Consider the following 21534-nt stretch of genomic DNA (forward strand, 5'->3'; position numbering starts at 1 on the left):
AATCCAAAGCCAAAGCTCCTTGAATGACAAGGGAAATAGAGGATATGATGAAACAAAAGAAGGTGTATGATGCATGTCAGATGAATTCTTCCAGCAAAAACCAGGCCAAATACAATCAGTTGAGAAGGGAGGTGAAGAGGAAAATCAGACTGGCAAAGAGAGAATATGAGAATAGAATGGCAGTCAATATGAAAGGGAACCCAAAAATCTTCAACCAGCATGTAAATAATAAGCAGGTTGTAAGAGGCGGAGTGGGTCCTATTAGGGACAAAGAGGGTGATATTTCCTTAGAGGCACAGGGCAAGGCTAGAATACTTAATGAATACTTTGTATCAGTGTTTACTGAGGAAGAGGATGCTGACAAAATATTGGCAGAAGTGGGGATGGCAAAGATAATGGATGGGGTGAAAATTAAGAGGCAGGATGTACTGGAATGGCTGGCTGTGCTTAGAGCGGATAAGTTGCCTGGTCCCGATGGCTTGCATCCCAGGTTCCTAAAGGAAGTTGGAGTGGGGGTAGCAGAAGGTTTTGCCATAATCTTCCAATCTTCCCTAGTTATGGGGGAGGTGCCAGAGGATTGGAGAGTGGCAAATTCAAGAACAGGTGTAAAGACAATGCTACTAACTACAGGCCAATCAGTTTATCATCTACAAAATAAGTAATAATTTTTTCCAATAATAGTTGGTTCATATTTTCTCTGATTGCACAATGTAATGTACAAATGACCACTGCCGAATAGCATTCTGATACTCACATGCAACTGAATAAAATGGCATTATGATATTTGTTGACAGCAATATCGTATAATTAGGATACCCTACCAGCAGCAATCTAAATGAAGTGCTCTCATGATGCTATAAAAGCAGTAATTAGATTGTAACTTCGGTTTGGGTTATCTTTCATCTCACCACTCTTTGCCACTCAACACACTGTTCTTGCCAAGTTTTGCTGTGTTGCTCTGTTTATGGAATAGCAGCACTTTTTATATAAATAATTTATCAAGTAAAATGAAAAGTAAATATTTTCAAAGGTATCAAAAATATATGCTACCTTCTCCCCTTCACATTTTATCTATTCCTTGTACATCCCATTCCTACCTTAAATTATTTCCATGTGTTGCAACAAACACCACCTATTCTTTCTAAGCAGTTTCTGTGAATACAGAAATGCTCACACCATGGGCTCCCAAAAGTGCTGTTTAAACCCTTGCACCTACTATTCATAATTTACTGAAGTCTTAATTTAAGATTTTTGTACAGATCATGACTCAAGTGTATATTTTCCTTAAACCTCTTTTCACCCTCCATTTATTGACAAAATATTGAGGAAAATCCAACGTATTTAGTCACTAAGACCAGAATGTTGACCTTTGGGTAGAATGAACCATGTTAATGTTGCCAGAACTTAGAGGAATAATACAGACAGTGGTCTTTCTTCAAATCATTAATCTGCAATATACAGCTCTGTTTGTAATCTGTATCATTTTATTGCTCAGATGGTAGCAATCAATTACAGAGACAGATTAGGTGAAATCCTTACCAATGACACTATGTCCAATAAGAAGTCAACCAAGAGACAGAATTCAGCCAGAGAGTACTCTGGCATTTCCTTGCCCCGACATGAGGCCTGCAATCTTGCATTCAGTGTTCTCCTACAACATTCTTCAATTCAGGACATATTTGCATCCCCCTCTATTAATCTGCACATGTTTTTTCAGGATAAGACTTGAGCAGCCTTTTAATCAGCACCTTCCTCCTGCCTCCCTGCCTCCCGTCATTTGCTTTCACTCATTTCACAATGCAAACAGGACCAGGGCTAACATAAAAAGTCCATTGCTGCTTCCTCATGTCTGTTTACTTGTGTATCCTGGTTTTGTTGAACTTAACACCCAGAGAAATGTATTTCAAAATGCACCTCCAAGTTATTCAATGTGATATGTGGCACTGTGGCTCACATCTTGTATCAAGAGGCAGTCACTGATTACCTCGATCAAATTTCTTCTACTTTCATACCTTACTTGCTGTGGATTGCTCGTGTTATTTCTGATGTATTGAAATTCCCCAAGATCATCAGATCACCTTTCTCTCCAGGTTCACAGACTTGCCTTGTGCCAGTAATCAATAGCATTTGTCAGTTGTTGGGTTTACCGTTGCCAATTCCTGCCCCAATCTCTTCCATTGCTTTTCATATTGTTATATCATTGCTTTTCTTATATCCATTCCTTCAATAAAAGAAAAAAAAACATGTTTATATCAAGCCTTTCACAACCTCAGGACGTCCCAAATGCTTCACAGCTAATGAAGTACTTATTGAAATGCAGTCACTGTTGTAATGTGGTGCAGTGGTTAGCACTGCAGCCTCACAGCTCTAGCAACCCGGGTTCAATTCTGGGTACTGCCTGTGTGGAGTTTGCAAGTTCTCCCTGCGTCTGCGTGGGTTTCCTCCGGGTGCTCCGGTTTCCTCCCACAGCCAAAAGACTTGCAGGTTGATAGGTAAATTGGCCATTATAAATTGTCATTAGTATAGGTAGGTGGTAGGGAATATAGGAACAGATGAGGATGTGATAGGAATATGGGATTAGTGTAGGATTAGTATAAATGGGTGGTCGATGATCGGCACAGACTCAGTGGGCCGAAGGGCCTGTTTCAGTGCTGCATCTCTAAATCTAAATCTAAAAAATCTAAAACACAGCAGCTAATCTGCACACAGCACGGTCCCACAAACAGCAATATAAGGTCCAGATATCTGTTTGTAGTGATGTCGAAGGAGGGATAAATATTGGCCAGGACACTGGGGAGAACTTCCCCGCTCTTCTTCAAAACAGTCACATCTTTTATGTCCATCTGAGAGGGCAGATGGGCGCTTGTTTAACATCTCATTTGAATGACGATACCTCTGACAGTGTAGACTCCCTCAGTGCTGACCTGGAGTGTCAGCCTAGATTTTGTGCTCAGGTTTCCATAGTGGGACTTGAACCCACAACTTTCTGACTGTTTTTCTCATTTTATTTCACAACCATTTTACCATAATGATTCTCCAGGACTTGATCACATAATCCAGGCTAATATTTCAGGGCAGTACTGAGAGAGTACTGCACTGTCTGAGGTGCTATTTTTAGATGAGATTCAAAAGGGATTACAAAGGTTGGAGGACCGTGAAGTCCAGTTCACTGGTGGGAAGCGATCAAGGAGAACATCAAGAGGTTCTTCATCCACAAAGGTGTTCAGAGAGCGAGAGAGAGACAGAGGGAAATGTCCCGACTCCAGAAAAGTATGCAAAATCTGCTCCGGTTGCAGTCGATGGGGGTCGAGGTCAAGGAGGACCTCCAAGAGGTGAAGAGCCAGCAGGCCTCGCTCTTAGCCAAGGAGGCCTCCAAGATCATCTTCCGGTCCAGAGTCCGCTCCATCGAGCAGGATGAGACGTGCTCGCGTTACTTCTTCCAAAAGGTACACAGAGAGAGCTCTGTTATCAGGAGCCTGAAGGAAGAAGATGGCTTGGTAACATCTTCGCAGTCCAACATACTAAGGATCAGCAAATCCATTTATGCTGGGCTGTATGACGCGAAGCCCACAGACAGCAGAGCCTCCCAGTCCATCCTGTCATCTATCACAGAGGTCTTAAACGACAGCAGGAGGGAGAGACTGGACAAGCCGCTAACTCTGGACGAGCTGACAAAGGCCATCAAGTCCTTCGAGACGAGTAAAATTCCCGGAAGCGACGGCTTACTGGTCGAGTTGTATTCGGCCCTGTGGGACTGGGTCGGCCCGGAGCTGCTGGAAGTATACGAGAGTATGCTCCTGGCCGGCAGCATGTCAGAATCCATGAGGAAAGGGCAGAAATCAGAAATTGGCAGCCCATCTCACTGCTTAATGTTGACTACAAAATTCTGTCCAAAGTCATAGCCAGTCGAGTCAAGTCTGCTCTGGAGTTGGTGATTCACCCTGATCAGACCTGTACTGTACCCGGCAGGAAGATCTCCGATAGCCTCACGCTACTCAGGGATACGATCGCCTACGTACGGGACAGGAGGGTGGACGCCTGCCTCATCAGCCTGGACCAGGAGAAGGCTTTTGACAGGATATCACACACCTACATGATGGACGTACTTTCCAAAATGGGGTTTGGGGAGGGAATCTGCAATTGGATCAAACTGCTCTACACAAACATCAGTAGCGCAGTCTCAATCAATGGGTGGGAATCGGAAAGTTTCCCGATCCAATCTGGAGTCAGACAGGGCTGTCCTCTCTCCCCGGTCTTGTTTGTTTGCTGTATTGAACCCTTTGCTGAGTCTATTAGGAAGGATGCGAGCATAAGAGGGGTGACAATCCCAGGCAGCGGAGGCACTCAGGTTAAAACCTCCCTGTACATGGACGACGTCGCCGTCTTCTGCTCGGATCCGCTGTCTGTGTGCAGACTGATGAGCATCTGCGACCAGTTCGAACTGGCCTCGGGAGCCAAAGTTAACCACGGCAAGAGCGAGGCCATGTTCTTTGGGAACTGGGCTGACCGATCCTTTGTCCCCTTCACCGTCAGGTCAGATTACCTGAAGGTGCTGGGGATATGGTTCGGAAGGGCCGGGGCGTGCACCAAAACCTGGGAGGAGCGAGTAGCCAAGGTACGGCAAAAGTTGGGCATGTGGGGGCAGCGATCTCTCTCCATTGTGGGTAAGAACCTGGTCATCAGGTGCGAGGCGCTCACGTTGTTGCTGTACGTGGCACAGGTCTGGCCCATACCCCACTCCAGCGCTGTGGCAGTCACCAGAGCCATTTTCCGCTTCATCTGGGGATCTAAAATGGACCGGGTCTGGAGGGACACGATGTTCAAATCTCTGGACAAGGGCGGGAAAAATGTACCCAACGTGGCCCTAATCCTGATGACCACCTTCGTGTGCGGCTGCTTCAAGCTGTGTGTAGACCTCCAGTACGCAAACTCCAAGTGTCACTACGTGCTGAGGTTCTATCTGTCCCCGGTGTTGTGAAGGATGGGCCTGGTCGCATTGCCGCGGAACGCTCCATGCAGCTGGACAGTGCCATACCACCTATCCTTCGTGGAGCAGTTTCTGCGGGAAAACACCTTTGACCACCGGTCCATCAGGCAGTGGTCTGCACAGAATGTCCTCAAGGCCCTCCGGGAAAAGGAGACGGTGGATCCTGTCAGATGGTTCCCCGAGCAGACCGCCAGTCATTTGGCGGAATGCCTCATCGCCAGAACTTTCAAACAAGCACCAAGATGTAGCTTGGCTGGTGGTGAGAAGGGCCCTCCCTGTCAGCTCCTTCATGCACACCCGAAGTCTCGCCCCCTCCGCGCAATGCCCCCGCGGTGGCTGTGGTGGGGAAGAGACGGTAGCCCACCTGCTCCTGGAATGTGTCTTTGCAAAGCAGGTGTGGAAAGAGATGCAGTGGTTTTTGTCGAGGTTCATCCCAAGCAGCTCTGTAACACAGGAGTCTGTGCTCTATGGGCTGTTCCCAGGGACGCACACCGAGACAAACATCAACTGCTGCTGGAGGACTATCAATTCGGTGAAAGACGCCCTTTGGTCTGCCCGAAACTTGCTGGTCTTCCAACGCAAAGAGTTGTCCACGACCGAAAGTTGCAGACTGGCACATTCCAAGGTCCAGGACTACGTGCTGAGGGACGCACTAAAGCTTGGGGCAGCCGCAGCAAAGACTCAATGGGGAAAGACCACAGTGTAAGGTCCCCCCCACCAAGCTGAACTGAGGGGCTGGATTCATGGGAAACCCCTCGAACTGTATCGGGAAAATTTTGTGTGCTGTAAATGTAAAAATGTATATGGCATGACAATGAAATGGAAGGGTTGTGAGTCAACTCATAATTGTATTGAAGGAAACTGATCTCCCTTGCAATGTTTGTATTTTTTGACTTGATGCTGTTTTAAACTGTTTGGGAATGTAAGACTTACAGATTTTTATGAATAAAGTATATTTTGGAAAAAAAATAAAATATTTTTCGATGAAATGCATGAGGGAGAGATTGGACAAACACTAACTCTGGACGTTGTTGCTGTACGTGGCCCATACCCCACTTCTCCGCCGTGACGGTCACCCGAGCCATTTTCCGCTTTATTTGGAGATCCAAAATGGACCGGGTCTGGAGGGACACGATCTTCAAACCTCTGGATAAACGGGGGAAAAGCGTACCCAACATCGCCCTCATCCTGATGGCCACCTATGTGTGCAGCTGCATCAAGCTGTGTGTAGAACCCCAGTACACAATCACCAAGTGTCATTACATGCCGAGCTTCTATCTGTCCCCGGTGTTGTGAAGGATGGGTCTGGCCACATTGCGCGGAACACTCCATCCAGTTGGACTGTGCGTACCACCTATCCTTCGTGGGAAAGTTTCTGCGAGAAAACACCTTTGACCACCAACCCATCAGGCAGTGGTCTGCACGGAATGTCCTCAAAGCCCTACAGGAAAAGGAGATGGTGGATCCTGTCGGATGGTTCCCTGAGCAGACTGCCAAAGTCATTTGGCAGAATGCCTCATCACCAGAACTTTCAAACAAACACCAAGAGGTAGCTTGGCTGGTAGTGAGAAGGGCCTTCCCCATCAGATCCTTCCTGCACGCCAGGAATCTCTCCGCCTCCTTATGCTGCCCTCGAGGTGGCTGTGGTGGGCAAGAGACTGTTGCCCACCTCCTCCTGGAATGTGTCTTTGCAAAGCAGGTGTGGAAAGAGATGTGTTTGTCGAGGTTCATCTCAAGCAGCTCTGTAACACAGGAGTCTGTGCTCTACGGGCTGTTCCCAGGGACGCACACCGAGACAAACATCAACTGCTGCTGGAGGACTAGCAATTCAGTGAAAGATGCTCTTTGGTCTGCCTGAAACCTGCTGGTCTTCCAGTGCAAAGAGTTGTCCACGACCGAGTGTTGCAGACTGGCACATTCCAAGGTCCAGGACTACGTGCTGAGGGACGCACTAAAGCTTGGGGCAGCCGCTGGAAAGGCTCAATGGGGAAAGACCACAGTGTAAGGTCCTCCCACCAAAGTGAACTGAGGGGCTGGACCCATAGGAAACCCCTCCGGCTGTCTACACCAAATATGGTTTTGCTGTAAAATGTACCTGGCAGGTAAAATGGAATGGAAGGGTTGTGAGGCAACTCACTCCTGCATTGAAGAAAACTGATTTCCTTTGCACTTTTTGGAATGTCAACTTGGTGCTGTTTTGAGCTGTTTTGTAATGTATTTTTGATAGATTTTTATGAATAAAGTATATTTTGGGAAAAATTTTTTTTTAGATGAGATGTTAAACCATCTGATGTAAAAGATCCCATGGCTCCATTTCTAAGGAAGAGCAGAGGAGCTCTCCCAATATCTCAGCCAACATTCCTCAACCGAAAAGAGTGCTGCACTTTCGGAGGATGCGATGTTGAATCAAGGTTACATCTGCCTGTTGAAGTGAATGTAAAAGATTGCATGGTAATATTTGAATAAGACAAAGGTGTTTTCCCCAGTGTCCTGGACAACATTTGTGCCTTAACCAACATAACCAAAACAGATGAATAGGTTATCTATCTCATTTGGTGTCTATGTGATCTTGCTCTGTGCATACATAATACTGACTACACTTTAAAAAGCAATTACTAAGCTGTGAAACTAAGGGGATGTCCCAAGGATGAGAAAGATTCTAAAAAGAATGAATCTTTTTAATGCCAGAATGTTCACATGTTGTGTATGTTTCCTATTCCAACCATTTATTTCTAACATGTAAAACATAAAACCATATCCTTTAACAATTTATCCGTAATTTGATTGATTTATATTTCTATTATTTCCCTGGACAATGGGCCAGAATTTGCTGGCAAAATAACGGAGAGGCTAATGGTGCTCGCCATTATTTACGTGAGAATGGTTACAGCAACATCAGGTGAGAGAACGGTGTGTAGTTAAAAGCCAATATCCAAATGTTGCTGTCCAAGATCCCCCACACCACCTTTAGTTTCACGAAAGCAGTATCTTGCCCTTAGCTTCGCTGTTTCTTTTGGGAATTTGCTGTGTTTGTCCATTACGTTTGGCACAGGAAGTAAAAATACCCTTTCAGCAACGTGATAAATGTTAATGACGACCAACCAACCTCTCTGGCACTGAAAATTAACTAGTTCAGCTGCCATTTTCCAATGTCCGGGCTTCTGTAGCGCTGGCACCGAAATAACACAGAAACTTAACAATCCACCATTGTGTAACACACCCATGTGCAACCTTTGTGCAACTACAAATCGTTACTCTTCCTCCTCCTAGCACTTCTATGTGGTACAGCCCCTGTGGTTTCAGCAGAACTAGAGGCAGGCTGCTCAGATCCCTGTTCTGCCTGCTCAGAAGCTGTTGGCTGATGTCCTCTGGGTTTTGGAGCCCCTGAAGGCTCCGCCAAAGACTGCCCCACCTGCACCTGCTCAGGGGCAGACTTGTCCATCGAGACAGGAGGCAGCATGTGGGAGACTAGGGAGGGGCAATGAGTCAGAAGTGGAAAAGCTTTGAGCAGAGCCCCCTTTCACCGTCTCCTGGCCCAAGCACACTTCCCTGCTCGTGTCATGCTGGTGAACACTTTGCTGCAGATTGGTTGGACGATGAATGGCCGGAGCTAGGGAATCATGCATTCTCTTAAGGTGCTGGAGGCAGGTCCAATCTGGGCTATCAAAAGGGAATTGGATAAGTGTCTAAGGAGAAAAAAATACCAGGGCTAAGGGGAAAGTGTGGGGGGGGGGGGGGGGGAGCTGTGGGACGAGCTGAATTGCTCTTGTACAGAGCCAGCACACATACGACAAGCCAAATGGCCTCTTCATGTGCTTTAACCATTCAATGATTCTATATCCCATAAATCACAAATCAGATGTTAAAATCTTTTAAGAATTTGAAGGTAAGGATATATTACTTCAAGAATAATTTATCATGCCAAGTAAAGACATATGCTATTCCTAGTTTTAAAATATGAATTTTATTCCTATGAACATAAAAATTAGGAGCAGAAGTACGCAATTTGGCCCCAGTAGCCTGCTCCGCCATTCAATATGATCATGGCTGATCTATTTGTGTCTCGAATTTCACACTCACATCTACTCCTGATAACCTTTGATTCCCTTATCTAACAAGAATCTATCTACCCCTACCTTAAAATTATCCAATGGCCCTGCCTCTACCACCTTCCGAGGCAGAGAGTTCCAAAGTCGCACAACCCTCAGAAAAAAATTTCTCCCCTTCTCTGTCCTAAAAGGGTGACCCCCTAATTTTAAAACAGTGCCCCCTAGTTCTGGACTCACCCACAAGAGGAAACATCCTCTCCACACCCACCTTGTCACAATCGTTCAGGATCTTATAAACTTCAATCAAGTCTCCCCTCACTCTTCTAAACTCCAGTGAAAACAAACTTAGTCTGTCCAACCTTTCCTCATAAGACAACCCACTCAAACCAGGTATCAATCTAGTAAACCTCCTCTGAATTGCCTCCAATGCATTTACATCCTTCCTTAAATAAAGTGACCAAATCTGCAGACAGTATTCGAGATGTGGTCTCACCAATGCCCTGTATAACTGAAGCATAACATCCTTACTTTTATTTTCAATTCCTCTCGTACTGAAAGATAGCATTCCATTAGCCTTTCTTTATGACTTGCTGTAGCTGTATACTAACCTTTTGTGACTCTTGCACTAGAACACCTAGATCCATGTGCTCCTCAGAGTTCTACAATCGTTCTCCGTTTAAGTAATACTCTGCTTTTTTATTCTTCCTGCCAAAGTGAACAACATCATGTTTTCCACATTAAACTCCATCTGCCAGGTTTTTGCCCACTCGCTCAACCTATCTATAATGGTCTACAACCTCCTTCTGTCCTCTTCACAGCATACTTTCCTACCTATCTTTGTGTTATCTGCAAATTTAGCTACCATGCCATCGCTCCCCTCATCTAAGTCACTGATATAAATTGTAAAATGTTGAGGCCCCAGCACAGACCCCTGTGGAGCTCCACTCGTCATATCCTGCCAATCAGAAAAGGACCCATTTATGCATATTCTCTGTTTTCTGCCGGCCAGCCAATCTTCTATCCATGTAATATGTTACCCCCCACACCATGAGCTCCTACTTTGCGCAATAACCTTTTATGTGGCACCTTGTCAAATGCCTTCTGGAAATCCAAATACAGTACATCAGCAGGCTCCCCTTTCTCCACGGTACATGTTACTCCTTCAAAGAACTCCAACAAATTGATTAAACATGATCTCCCTTTCACACAACCGTGCCGACTATTCCAGATTACCTTGAGTTTTTCTAAGTGCCCAGCTATAACCTCCTTAATGATCGATTCTAACACCTTTCCCACAACAGACGTCAAACTAACTGGCCTATAGTTACCTGTTTTCTGCCTCCCCCACTTCTTGAATAGAGTGGTTATATTTGCTACTTTCCAGTCTGATGGAACCTTTTCAGAATCTAGCGAATTTTGTAAACTTGACACTAACGCATCTACAACCTCATTAGCCACCTCTTTTAAGACCCTAAAATAAAGCCCAACAGAACTTGGGGACTTGTCAGCCCGCAGCTCCATCAGTTTATTCAGTACCGCTTCCCTGGTGATTGTATTTTACCAAGTTCCTCTCTTCCTTCCACTTCCTAACTTACAGCTCTTCAAGGTGGACGCTTTAAAATTGACTTTACCTTTTTTAAAAAAGGTGGGGATGCTGTAAAAGATGACCGCAGGAGGTCAGACAACCTGGCCTGCATATTCAAACACTGTCTCACTGTCTCTTAAGGGCAAAAGGATACATTCCAGGCTAAGAGGTGTCAATTACACCCATCCTGAAACCATCAACAGACATTTCAGAATTGAATGGGTTCTTCTGAAACAAAGAAGGTATGAAGTAGCCACATCATAACTGGATTATATGCATCCAGACATTAATGGATAGCCATGGATGCCACATCCTGGTCCATTGTGAGGTTACAACAGGGGAGAGGGCCATGTGTCTCCGAACAGAAGCTAATGGGAGAGATTTTTACCTTAAAAGGTAGCTCTCTGGAGAAAGGGAGAGAGATCACAGGATCACAAAAAGCCTGTCCAGCCAAGAGCTGTGAGGGATCAAGCAACAAGGAAGGAGCCCTGCTGCTATTTCAACTTGCTGCAGCAGAGAACTGAAAGTGACTCACCACCTCCAATCTGAAATCTTAACCACCAGAAATCTACAACACTTCAACAAATCAAGACTACAAACAACCCACACCTGCATCTTTAAAAACGACAGTTCTACTTAGAAGATTCAACAGGTTTACTGTAAACCACTAATACCTATCACACCTTGATCCCTTACCCTTTACCTTTTATCTATCTTCTCTTGGGAGTGCATGTGAGAGTGAATGCGTGCATGAGTGGTGTTGCAAATATTTTGGGGATTGAATGTCGTTCAATAAATAGTCAATCTTCTGTTTTAAACCTACAAGAAAACCTGTCACTGTCTGTATAGTTGGCAAACAGAACACTCAAGGGCTAACTCGTCATTTTAAACTTAGCACGATTGTGGTCAGTTGGGAGGTGAACAATGGAAACCACCCACACCCCTTACCATTTGGCCATAACAAATTGCTCAGTGGGTTGAAGAAAGTAACTTACCCATCCGTTGGCTAACTGGGTAGCACACTCGCCTCTGAATCTAGAAGGGAGTAGTACTGAGGGAATGCTGCACTGTCTGAGGTGCTGTCTTTCCGATGAGTCATTAAACCGAGGCCCAGTCTGTTCTCTCAGGCGGACGTAAAAGATCCCATGAGGAATATTTCGCTCGAAGACGACCATGGGAGTTACCCACGGTGTCCTGGCAAACGTTTATCTATAAATCAACAACACAGAAAAAGAAACAGATTTTCTGGTCATTATCACTTTGTTGTTTGTGGGAGTTTGCTGTTTGCAAATTGACTGCTGTGCATGACACCAATGACTACACTTCAAAAGTACTTAATTAGCTGTAAAACATTTTAGGACAGCCTGAGGTGGGTGAAAGGCATGATATAAATGGAAGATCTCTCTTCCTTTCTTGTCTGTGTAAGCAGGTGAACCATAATACATTTGTTCAGAAAGTGGAAATTATGGAAATGCACAGTGGATCAGTAAGCATTTGCAAAGACAAATGACAAGTTCACATTTTCAGTTCTTTGTCAGAGCAAATGATTGTGTTAAGCTATGTTTCTAAGCAATCGTTTGACCAAAATTGGCACATGATGTGAGTTATTACAGTGACATTTTCAGTTAAACAATTGTAAGCACAGTTTTAGCTAGAGATACTTGTTTTGCATCTCATTTGTCCATCTCATATTTAGAATGATATTTATCCAGGCAACTCTTTTTTGCAGCCCTTTTTGCCTTATTTTGCACTCAATCCATCACATATTTGAAGATTGACAGATAGCAGTAGACAATCTGTTGGCCAATTTGTCCACCAGTTACTGTGAGCTTGTTCACGTTTTATCTTGCAGTACATTGTATTTTTCCAGTCCATTACACTTAACTTTCAATATCCTTTTGTGTTCTTGCATTGAATCTAATTTTGGTCTGGCTACGAACTCCCAATTGCTCTCTTACTCGCCCATCAGTTATTTGCTGACTTAATTTCCCAGAATTGAGGTGTTTAAGATAAATAAATGATTTGATAGGTAGCGAGAAATTAATTCCTCTGATGAGGGGAGTATTATCTTAAAATTAGAGCAAGGCTATTTGCAGATGATGTCAGGAAGCATTTCTTCACACAAAGGGTATTGGAAGTCTCGAACTCTGTCCCCCAAAAAGCTGTTCAGTCTGGGGGGGGTGGGGGGTGGGTGGGGGCTAGACATAAACTGATCAAAGTTATTTTAAATATCACAACAGAGCGGCAATTCAGAGACAAGGTTGGGTCTTACATTATAACCAGTGTAGTCCAGAGCAAAAGCGTCTTCTTGATGTTGAGATAAGTCCAGGAATTTGAAGCAAAGTTTCAAAGAAGATCTAGATGTAGATTTTTCCAGGTCTTTTCCAAAGCTCACAGATCAGATTATAGACGGAAGCAGAGTCTTACATTTTTCCCATGTAGTCCAGCGCAGAAGCATGATCTTGACATCCAGTGAAGCCAGGAATTTGAAGCCAGATTTGAGAGAAAAACCACATCCAGGTCTTATACAGATTTTTATCAGAGCTCACAAGGTAAGGTTGAGGGATGGGGTTTGTACCAGCAGACAGAGTCTGGTCTATATGTGACTGGCAGCAACAGTTTCAAGATGGTTCACCACCATTTTCTCAGCGCAGTTGGGAATGGGCAATAAATGCCAACCTTTCCACTGATGCCTACATCCTGAGGATGAATTTGTAAAAAAAGGGTACAACATATTGGAGTTTTATCATAGTGGTTGGTGCCTGTCATTCTTCATTCCGTGAACTGACAAACTCCGCTGAGCTGTCACAGGGAGATGGGGAAAGCAAGCAGCCAGAGCAAGAGTTTACTGTCCTACCCCCACCACTGCTGTGATTGAGAAACTTCAGTCTCCTGCTGAACCTGTGACTGGCCACTGGTTATACTGGTTTGTCTGTTTCAGCCTATTCCTGCCAGCTGCACGAGGGGTCCTGGGAGCCCTAGTCACAGGAGCCCTTAGAGCAGGCTTTCAGCTACCCCTTCGAGAACACCCTGACAGATCCACGTGGCCTGCATCCAGGCTGGCCAGCTGGACCTATTGGCCATGTGTGTGTATTACTCCCCGTCGGTGTAGCGGAACCTGGTTTCCAATCATCTGGGCCATCCCTGCCATTGGACAAAGATCTTGCTTCGCTCGGACCATGTGGTAGTCGGAGTGCAACGTCCACCCCACGTTAAAAGAACCCACGCACCAGCAGCTTCCACCCCCTCAAAATTAACTTCAGGACCTGGAATATCAGCATTGGACTATTCAGTCACCTAAGGGCCCACAACCCTGGAGTGGAAGAAAGTCATCCTCATTCCCGAGGGACTGCTTAAAGAAGATGATTGGGGCGTGGGCAATTGGCAATTTTAAAACTGAGATTTAGTTTGGTTAAGGGTATTAAGGGAAATAGAACCAAGGCAGGTAAATGGGGTTAAGATACAGATTAGCCATGATCTAATTGAATGATAGATCCTTCAGCCCCTTGAGCTTGTTCTATTCCTGTTCCTATGTGCCTAAATTAAGTAATGCTTTTACCTTATTGGATTAGAAATATACTGATCTAGGAAACAGTCCTGGATGCACTCTTTAAGGGATTCCCCAATCTAACCACATGTAAGTGTATTTTGGGATGGTTAAAATCAACCAATATCATTGCTCTATTGTGTTTATATATCTCGATGATCTGTTTGAAAATCTTCCCCGCTATCTTATCTGCACTTTTGTAATATACACCAAGAATTGTACAACTTGTGGTCCTATTCATTTATTTAGAGATACAGCACTGAAACAGGCCCTTCGGCCCACCAAGTCTGTGCCAACCAACAACCACCCATTTATACTAATCCTACATTAACTCCATATTCCCTGCCACATCCCCACCATTCTCGTACAACCTACCTACACGAGAGGCAATTTACAATGGCCAATTTACCAATAAACCTGGCTGTGGGAGGAAACCGGAGCACCCGGCGGAAACCCACGCAGTCACAGGGAGAACTTACAAACTCCGCACAGGCAGTACACAGAACCGAACCTGGGTCGCTGGAGCTGTGTGCCACCCAACTCAATCATATTAATTCAGTCTTGATGCAACCTCCGCCACCACTCACCCCCCGCGTTCCCGCTTTGAGACATCCTTATATCTAGAGTTAAGATAATCAGAATTGACCCGAAACGTTAACTCTGTTTCTCTCTCCACAGATGCTGCCAGACCTGCTGAGTATTTCCAGCATTTCTTGTTTTTATTTCAGATTTCCAGCATCTGCAGTATTTTGCTTTTATTTATCTGTCCAAACCTGAGCTACTCCTCTATTTTAGATGTGTCATCATATTCCTCCATAGTTATTAATACTTCAAACTCTCCAGTTTTGTTTTGAATGCTTTGCACAAAGGGGAATACTCCTGTGTGGGGAAAGGGGGGATGGAGGGAAACAGCCCAAATTATGGCCGGAAACTTGTTCTGCCACCACAAAAGTCGGCGGCGGGTGAAGGAAGCGGCCCCCGGCCCGCGCCGGCTGCATGTCGGTGAGCTGTCGCAAGCTTCAGTGCAGTGGCTCATTTGAATGGACAGGGCGGCCCATCCGTTGCTGGCAATGGTGTCAGCTGCCTGTGCGCAAGCACTGATGCCATTTATAAAGGGCTTGGAGTCCTTCCGAGATTTTTAAAGAAATCACTAAACATTGTTATAAATAATTAAAACCTCTCCCACCCCCTCAATATCCACAAATTAGATACTTTCCCTCGCTACCCCAAAACACTAGGTTTTCCAACTGACTTTCCAAAGACCATTCCCTCCACCAATGAGGGACGTTTATTGCTGCTCCCCTCCCCCCCCACCCCCCACACACAGGAAAAATTACCTGCACTCCCTTCCCAACTAGTATGGTGCCTCGATTCCCCGGATGGGGATCGGAAGGCACGGGAGTGCCGGCCAGCGGCACGAAGATCGTACTGGGACCAAAGGCGGCCGCAGGCTTGCAATTACACCAGGTATTTAAATATGTAAATTCCGGGCCCATCGCCAAGCGGCAGGGCGGCCGCTATGAGGTTTCTCCGCCTCCGTGAAGATTGGGCCGCGCCCTCACGGTGTCGGGGTTGGGGGCGGGCCTCCTCTGGAGCGATCTTCAAGCCCTCCCTGCCATGGACCCCGACACCTCGGGGGGAACTAAATTCAGCCCAGTGTGTGTGAAAGACAGACTTGCATTTCTATAGCATCTTTCAGCTTTACAGCCAGTGAAGTACTTTTGAAGTGCTGTCACTGAAATAAAGGAGGAAATCAGAGCAACCAATGTGCACGCAACAAGCTCCCACAAACATAATGAGATAAAAAAACAGATCATCTGGTATTTTTTTAATGATACTGATTGAGGGATAAATATTGAGCAGGACACCAGGGAGATCTCCATTGCTCTTCTTCGAATTAGTGCCATGGGATCTTTTATGTACAGCTGAAAGGGCAGACAGGGCCTCGGTTTAATGGTTCAACTGAAAGATGGCACCTCTGACAGTGCTGCACTCCCTTAGTAATGCATGGCGTATCAGCCTAAATTATGGGCTCAAGTCACTGGAGTGGGACTCAAACCCATGACTTTCTGACTCAGAGGCAGGAGTGTTCGCTACACTCACATCAGGCACAATTGTACATGCTACTGTAACAGCTACAAACGCTTGAGAATTGGGATTTTTGTCATGAAGACCCCCACCTGCCAAGAATGAGGCATAATAATTTTGTCATATGAACATTAATTTTAAACTGTTGCTGGAGTGAAGAAATTACTTGTTTAAAGAGATCACCAGATATTTGGCTGGATGACATTTGCATACTAAGCGACAGTGCTTGTGGAGACAAAGCAATTAATCCCTGGTCCAATTAACCCAAATGTATTTTGATCACCAGACATTGAAGGTGTAAGAAAGCTCGCACTTCAGGGTCTGCTAAGATGGAGAATCCACAAATGCAGGAGTGGTTAAACCAGCTGGTCACATGACTAACCTGCTGGCCCAGGCTTTTTGAACAACACACAGGACAGTTTGAAGACAGACTGAAGATTGCAACTGAACTTGGAACAAGAGAGCCTTTCTCCTGGCTGGCTCTCTCTCGCTTTCTCACAAACCACTCAAGTTGCTTAAACCTCAAGAGAGAAAAGACTCCTACATCGAAACAAGATAAAGCATGCACTGGGCCCCAATGAATGACAAGACTTACCATCAACCAAAGACTTCACATCAAACTCAAAGGACTGTAATTACAAGCCAGCTATTGCCTCAAACTTTTCCCCTTAATTCTTTCTACTTTTTCGGTCTTTATCTGCGTGTGTGTTTGTCGCATATGCATGCTAACGTGGTCGCGTCTCATACTCATAGCTGTTAACTGAATTAGAGTTTAAGGTTAATAGATTTAAACAAGAAAGGTGGAATTTTAAGAAAACCTGTCTGATTGACTTCTTTCCCTTACAATTGGAAAGCAGTGAACAAGGATTCGCTGAGGAGGAGCTAAAAACAGTGTTTCTTAAAATTAACAATCAAACCAGGCAAAGACTGAGAGGGAACCCCTAGACCCCTTTCTCATCTGGTCATAACAGTTGGCAGTAGCCTCTGGTGTATGGGATGGGGGAGAAGCATTGGGTATTACATTCTTTTATCGTTAGTTTCATTGGCTCGAGCCTGTAGTCTTGTGGTGCTTGGGGTAAGATAATGATGTACTTTCAGCTACCCTCTTTTACTATCTTGTGCTTCCATCTACAGATGCGTGTAGAACTGTAAATTTTATTCTCTGCTAAATGTCACTGAGAGACGGCAACGCATTTTAAATGTGTACTCCCTTTTGTATAAAATATGTCTTTTTGTGTCGTGCTTTAGTTGCCTGAATGAAGAGGTGATTGAACAGGCTGCGTTTCATGAAGGTGTAAATCCCTGCTTTTACCTGGAACTGGGAGAAATTCGGACCCAAGCATCCCATTTATCCGCAAACAAGTTATGCCTTGTTGGACTTCATTTAAAGCATTTAATCTGTTTTCAGGATAATCACAGATGTAATATGTATGCCTTTCCTCTAGAAAAGCACTTGAATTTGCATTCTGTATGGTACCTGGAACTTTATTCTTCTCACATACATTTCCATTGAATAAACCTCTCCACCCTCTCCCAGATGAGATTTTTGTGGCTGTTTGGTGGCCTCCTTTGTAAAGGAGTCGACAACAATCCATGTCCCACTTCCCCTGGAATACTGGCCACTCTGCCCTTCCTCACAGGTGAACCAATTCCCTGTTTCACCAGGCGTTGGAGAGTCCCTGGTTATGGGAACACCCAACATAGGAAGCCTCCGGCTGCCCCGTCCGCATCATTGGGTCGATAAGAGATTAAGCCTCTGCTCACCCCTTACAAGGCCATTTGGAAACTTGATGTGAAGATTGGGATCCCGACCATCTCAGTCCCAGCCTAGTCTGCAAAACTTCCACTGCATTACTCTTCAACCTGCAGTGCGAATGTGCCAGAAGGAAGATGGAAGTTTGGCTTTGCAACCTCTTAACCAGTTTAATTGCCTTTCCAAAATACTTCGGTTTTCCTCCACAGTACTTTAGCTCTGGCAGGGTACATCTTCAGAGAGCCATGCGTAATCTTCATTACTGGTTCATCACCAGTTATTTTCTTCTAATGTATTTGAACACCTTACACATACTTACACCACCATACTTATTTGAACTGGCTCAACAGCTTATGCTCCTCACTGCTTCATTCTAGAACAATACGTAATACTCACATTTAGACCATTTTTCTCTTCTTCAAACTCCGCTGACTTCTAGTGTGCTAAAATCTTTAAGGCAAGAGATTTTAATTTTAGCAGGCTAATTTATTAACTGTTTCTACTGGCAGGATGGTCAGTAACGAGAGGACGGTGATATAATATCATTGACAAAAAAACCAAAGTGTCAATGAGGAGGTTTTGTTTTTACAGAGTGAGTTATGATGATCTGGAATGCCTTACCTGAAAGTGTATTGGAAGCAGATTCAGCTATAACTTTCGAAAGGGAATTGGATAAGTAGTTGTGAGGAAAGGGCAGGGAACTAATCATATAGCTCTTTTAAATGAATTCCCCCTGTGCTGCATAATCCCATAAGATTTAAACATTGCGGAAACTAATCTGATACATCAGTCACCTCCTCACAAACAATAGATATTTCACTAGTACTGTATAGTTATCCGAGTAAGTGTTGTAAATGATCAAATCTTATTTTGCAAGATTAATAATTATTACTTTATACATGTGTCAGCTATGTTTCTAAATTTTTTTTTTTTTTTTTTTGGTACTAGGTCACAGTATTTTTATTATAAAAGTTGTTTTCAACTATTTAATGATTTTACCAGACTATTTTTGAGTGTATTTTGGGTGATGACATTTTCAAAAGACCAAATAATAGATTAATAATAGAATGACATGGGATCAGACAGAGTACACCAGACAATTAGTACTCTAGTATCAGGTTTAGAGTAACAAATACTCTGCATGTAGAATTCTGAATCTTGCAGGAAGAAGGGAGAGGGGAGGACCGTTTGCTATGGGGAAGGAGGAGGTCAGGTCCGAGAGAAAGTAATTCTTTGCCTCTTCTGTGCATCTCCTGCCACCTGACCTTATTAAAGAGGAAGTTTTAACCTCAAAAGCAAAAGTTATAGACTTTTATTACACCTAGATCTTTAAAGTTCTGATGGGATCCACTGGTGTAGAGGTAGAGAAGGTGTTTCCACTTGTGGGAGAGTCCAAACTCAGGGCCATAAATATAAGATAGTCACTAATAAATCCAATAAAGAATTCAGGAAAAGCTTCTTTTTCCAGAGAGTGGTGAACGTGTGGAACTCACTACCACTTCATTGGCCGTAAAGTGTTTTGGGACGTCCTGAGGTTGTGGAAAGTGCTATATAAATGCAAGCCTTTTTTTTCTCAAGGCACAGTTGAGCCGAATAGCACAGATGCTTTTAAAGGGAAACTAGATAAATACATAAGGGAGAAAGGACTGGAAGGAAATGCTGATGAAGTCAATCACAGTTAGTGCAGAAGGAGGCCACTTGGTCCATCATGTCTGCACTGGCTCTCCGAATGAGCAATTCACCTAATGCCATTTCCCTGCCTTCTCCCCATAACCTTTAATTCTTTCTTTCAGGTCTGTGACCTCTCAGTCACTTTGTTAACTCAGTTCGTCTGAGATGATGTAGAGTGGAAGGAGGCTGGAGTGGAGAAAACCAATGGCACCAGATGGGTCAAATGGCCTGTTTCCGTGCATGTAATTCTATGGAATATGTGTTTATTAATAGGGCACAGTTTATCAATCATGCACTAGCCTTTCTACAGCCTTTTAACATACCAATGAGACCTTCATTATTTGATGTATTGCGATAGTTTTTTGTTAGAAAACGTAAGAAGGAAATGGTGTTGTTGAGAAGGGCTAGTAAAAAAAAAAATTCTGTTGTATCCTCTGAGAGATACATGAACCTAAATGATATCCATTGCTAAAACTGCTGAACGAAGCTTAACTGACAAGAAACAAGGTGGACGCCAAATGATTGAAATGAAAGCCTCTTTTCTCTTCGCAGGACTATAACGATGAGATCCGCCAGGAGCAGTTGAGAGAACTGTCATACCTGAATGGTTCAGAGGATTCCAGTCGAGGCAGGGGAACGCGTGGGAGAGCAATCCGATCTGCCCTCACACCAACAGCGAGGTAAACCCGCCAGCAGCAGTTGCATACGAAGGTGACAGGTCGGAAAAGACCAGCTGGTCCATCAAGCCTGCCCCACACTCATGATAGGAGGAGGACCAAGACTAGATATTTCCACCTTCACTACCACATCCCGCAGTCATGAAATTTCCTGGGAGAGGTAAAAACCCCAGTGTCAAGAAGGCGATAAAATAATCTGGGAACATTCATCTCTGACTGCCATAGGCAATGGAACCCAATCCAGGAGATTACATAGACCCTACTGTTATCTATAAAGATTGATGAGGAGCCTCAAAAGGCAGGAGCAAATATTAAGTGCCTGCCGTGCCTGGTTACCCAAACATTTAAACGGCTGGTAAATCATGTGCAATCGGATTGTCAATACTGACTCCCAATGGAAGAGGTTTCCCAGCAACAGGCCAAAGGCAGAAGGTTACTGACTCAGCGTCAGAGTTTTGCGGCCAGTCACGTGGCCGGTTTGCCATTTACTTTCAGCCTGATGTTGCCGGGATGGATTTTTCTTTTCATAGATTGAAACAGGCGGTTTTTTTCTCTCAAATCCCAAGCTAGAACAAACAAAGCATTAGGGCCAGCAGCAGACTTAAAATCACACTTTCATCTCAGTAAAGGTCACGGGCGAAAGCTAAAGCCCAACTTGTACTAGCTCTCTTTTCTGTAGTGTTTGCTCCCTGAGGCTATAGTTTGAAATTTCAATTGTTTGCCACAGAGATCTGTTTTTAAAGCAATGTAACAGCCAGAACATTTGAAAAAAATACCAAAATAACTTTTTTTTCCCAAAAATATACTTTATTCATAAAAATCTGAAAAAAGAAAAATGCAGTAAAAACAGTTCAAAACAGTTCCAAGTTGACATTCCAGAAAGTGCAAAAGAAATCAGTTTTTTTCAATACAGAACGCGCATTGCCTCACAATCCTTCCATTCCATTTTACATGCAATGTAAATTTGCATTACACAGCAAAACCATATTTTGGTGCATACAGCCCGAGGGGTTTTACACAGGTTACAGACCCTCGGTTCACTATGGCAGGAGGACCTTACACAGTGGTCTTTCCCCATTGAGCCTTTGCGGCAGCTGCCCCAAGCTTTAGTGCATCCCTCAGCACACAGACCTGCACCTTGGAATGTGCCAGTCTGCAACACTCAGTCGTGGACAAC

At 44.4% G+C, this 21534-nt stretch overlaps 1 protein-coding gene across 6 annotated transcripts in view; it reads left to right on the forward strand.

Annotated features, from left to right (window-relative positions):
• khdrbs2 (KH domain containing, RNA binding, signal transduction associated 2) overlaps window positions 1-21534 on the forward strand; it is a 902011-nt gene that overhangs the window by 521923 nt on the left and 358554 nt on the right. For all 6 annotated transcript variants that reach the window (XR_010970474.1, XM_068020150.1, XM_068020148.1 and 3 more), the window contains one exon: window positions 20233-20360. Coding sequence is in view for 5 of the 6 variants with exons in the window: in XM_068020150.1 (XP_067876251.1) it covers window positions 20233-20360 (128 nt within the window). In the remaining variant the exon portion in view is untranslated. The remainder of the gene's footprint in view (window positions 1-20232; window positions 20361-21534) is intronic.

The sequence above is a fragment of the Heterodontus francisci genome, chromosome 3 (assembly GCF_036365525.1).
Source record: "Heterodontus francisci isolate sHetFra1 chromosome 3, sHetFra1.hap1, whole genome shotgun sequence".
Lineage (NCBI taxonomy): Eukaryota > Metazoa > Chordata > Chondrichthyes > Heterodontiformes > Heterodontidae > Heterodontus > Heterodontus francisci.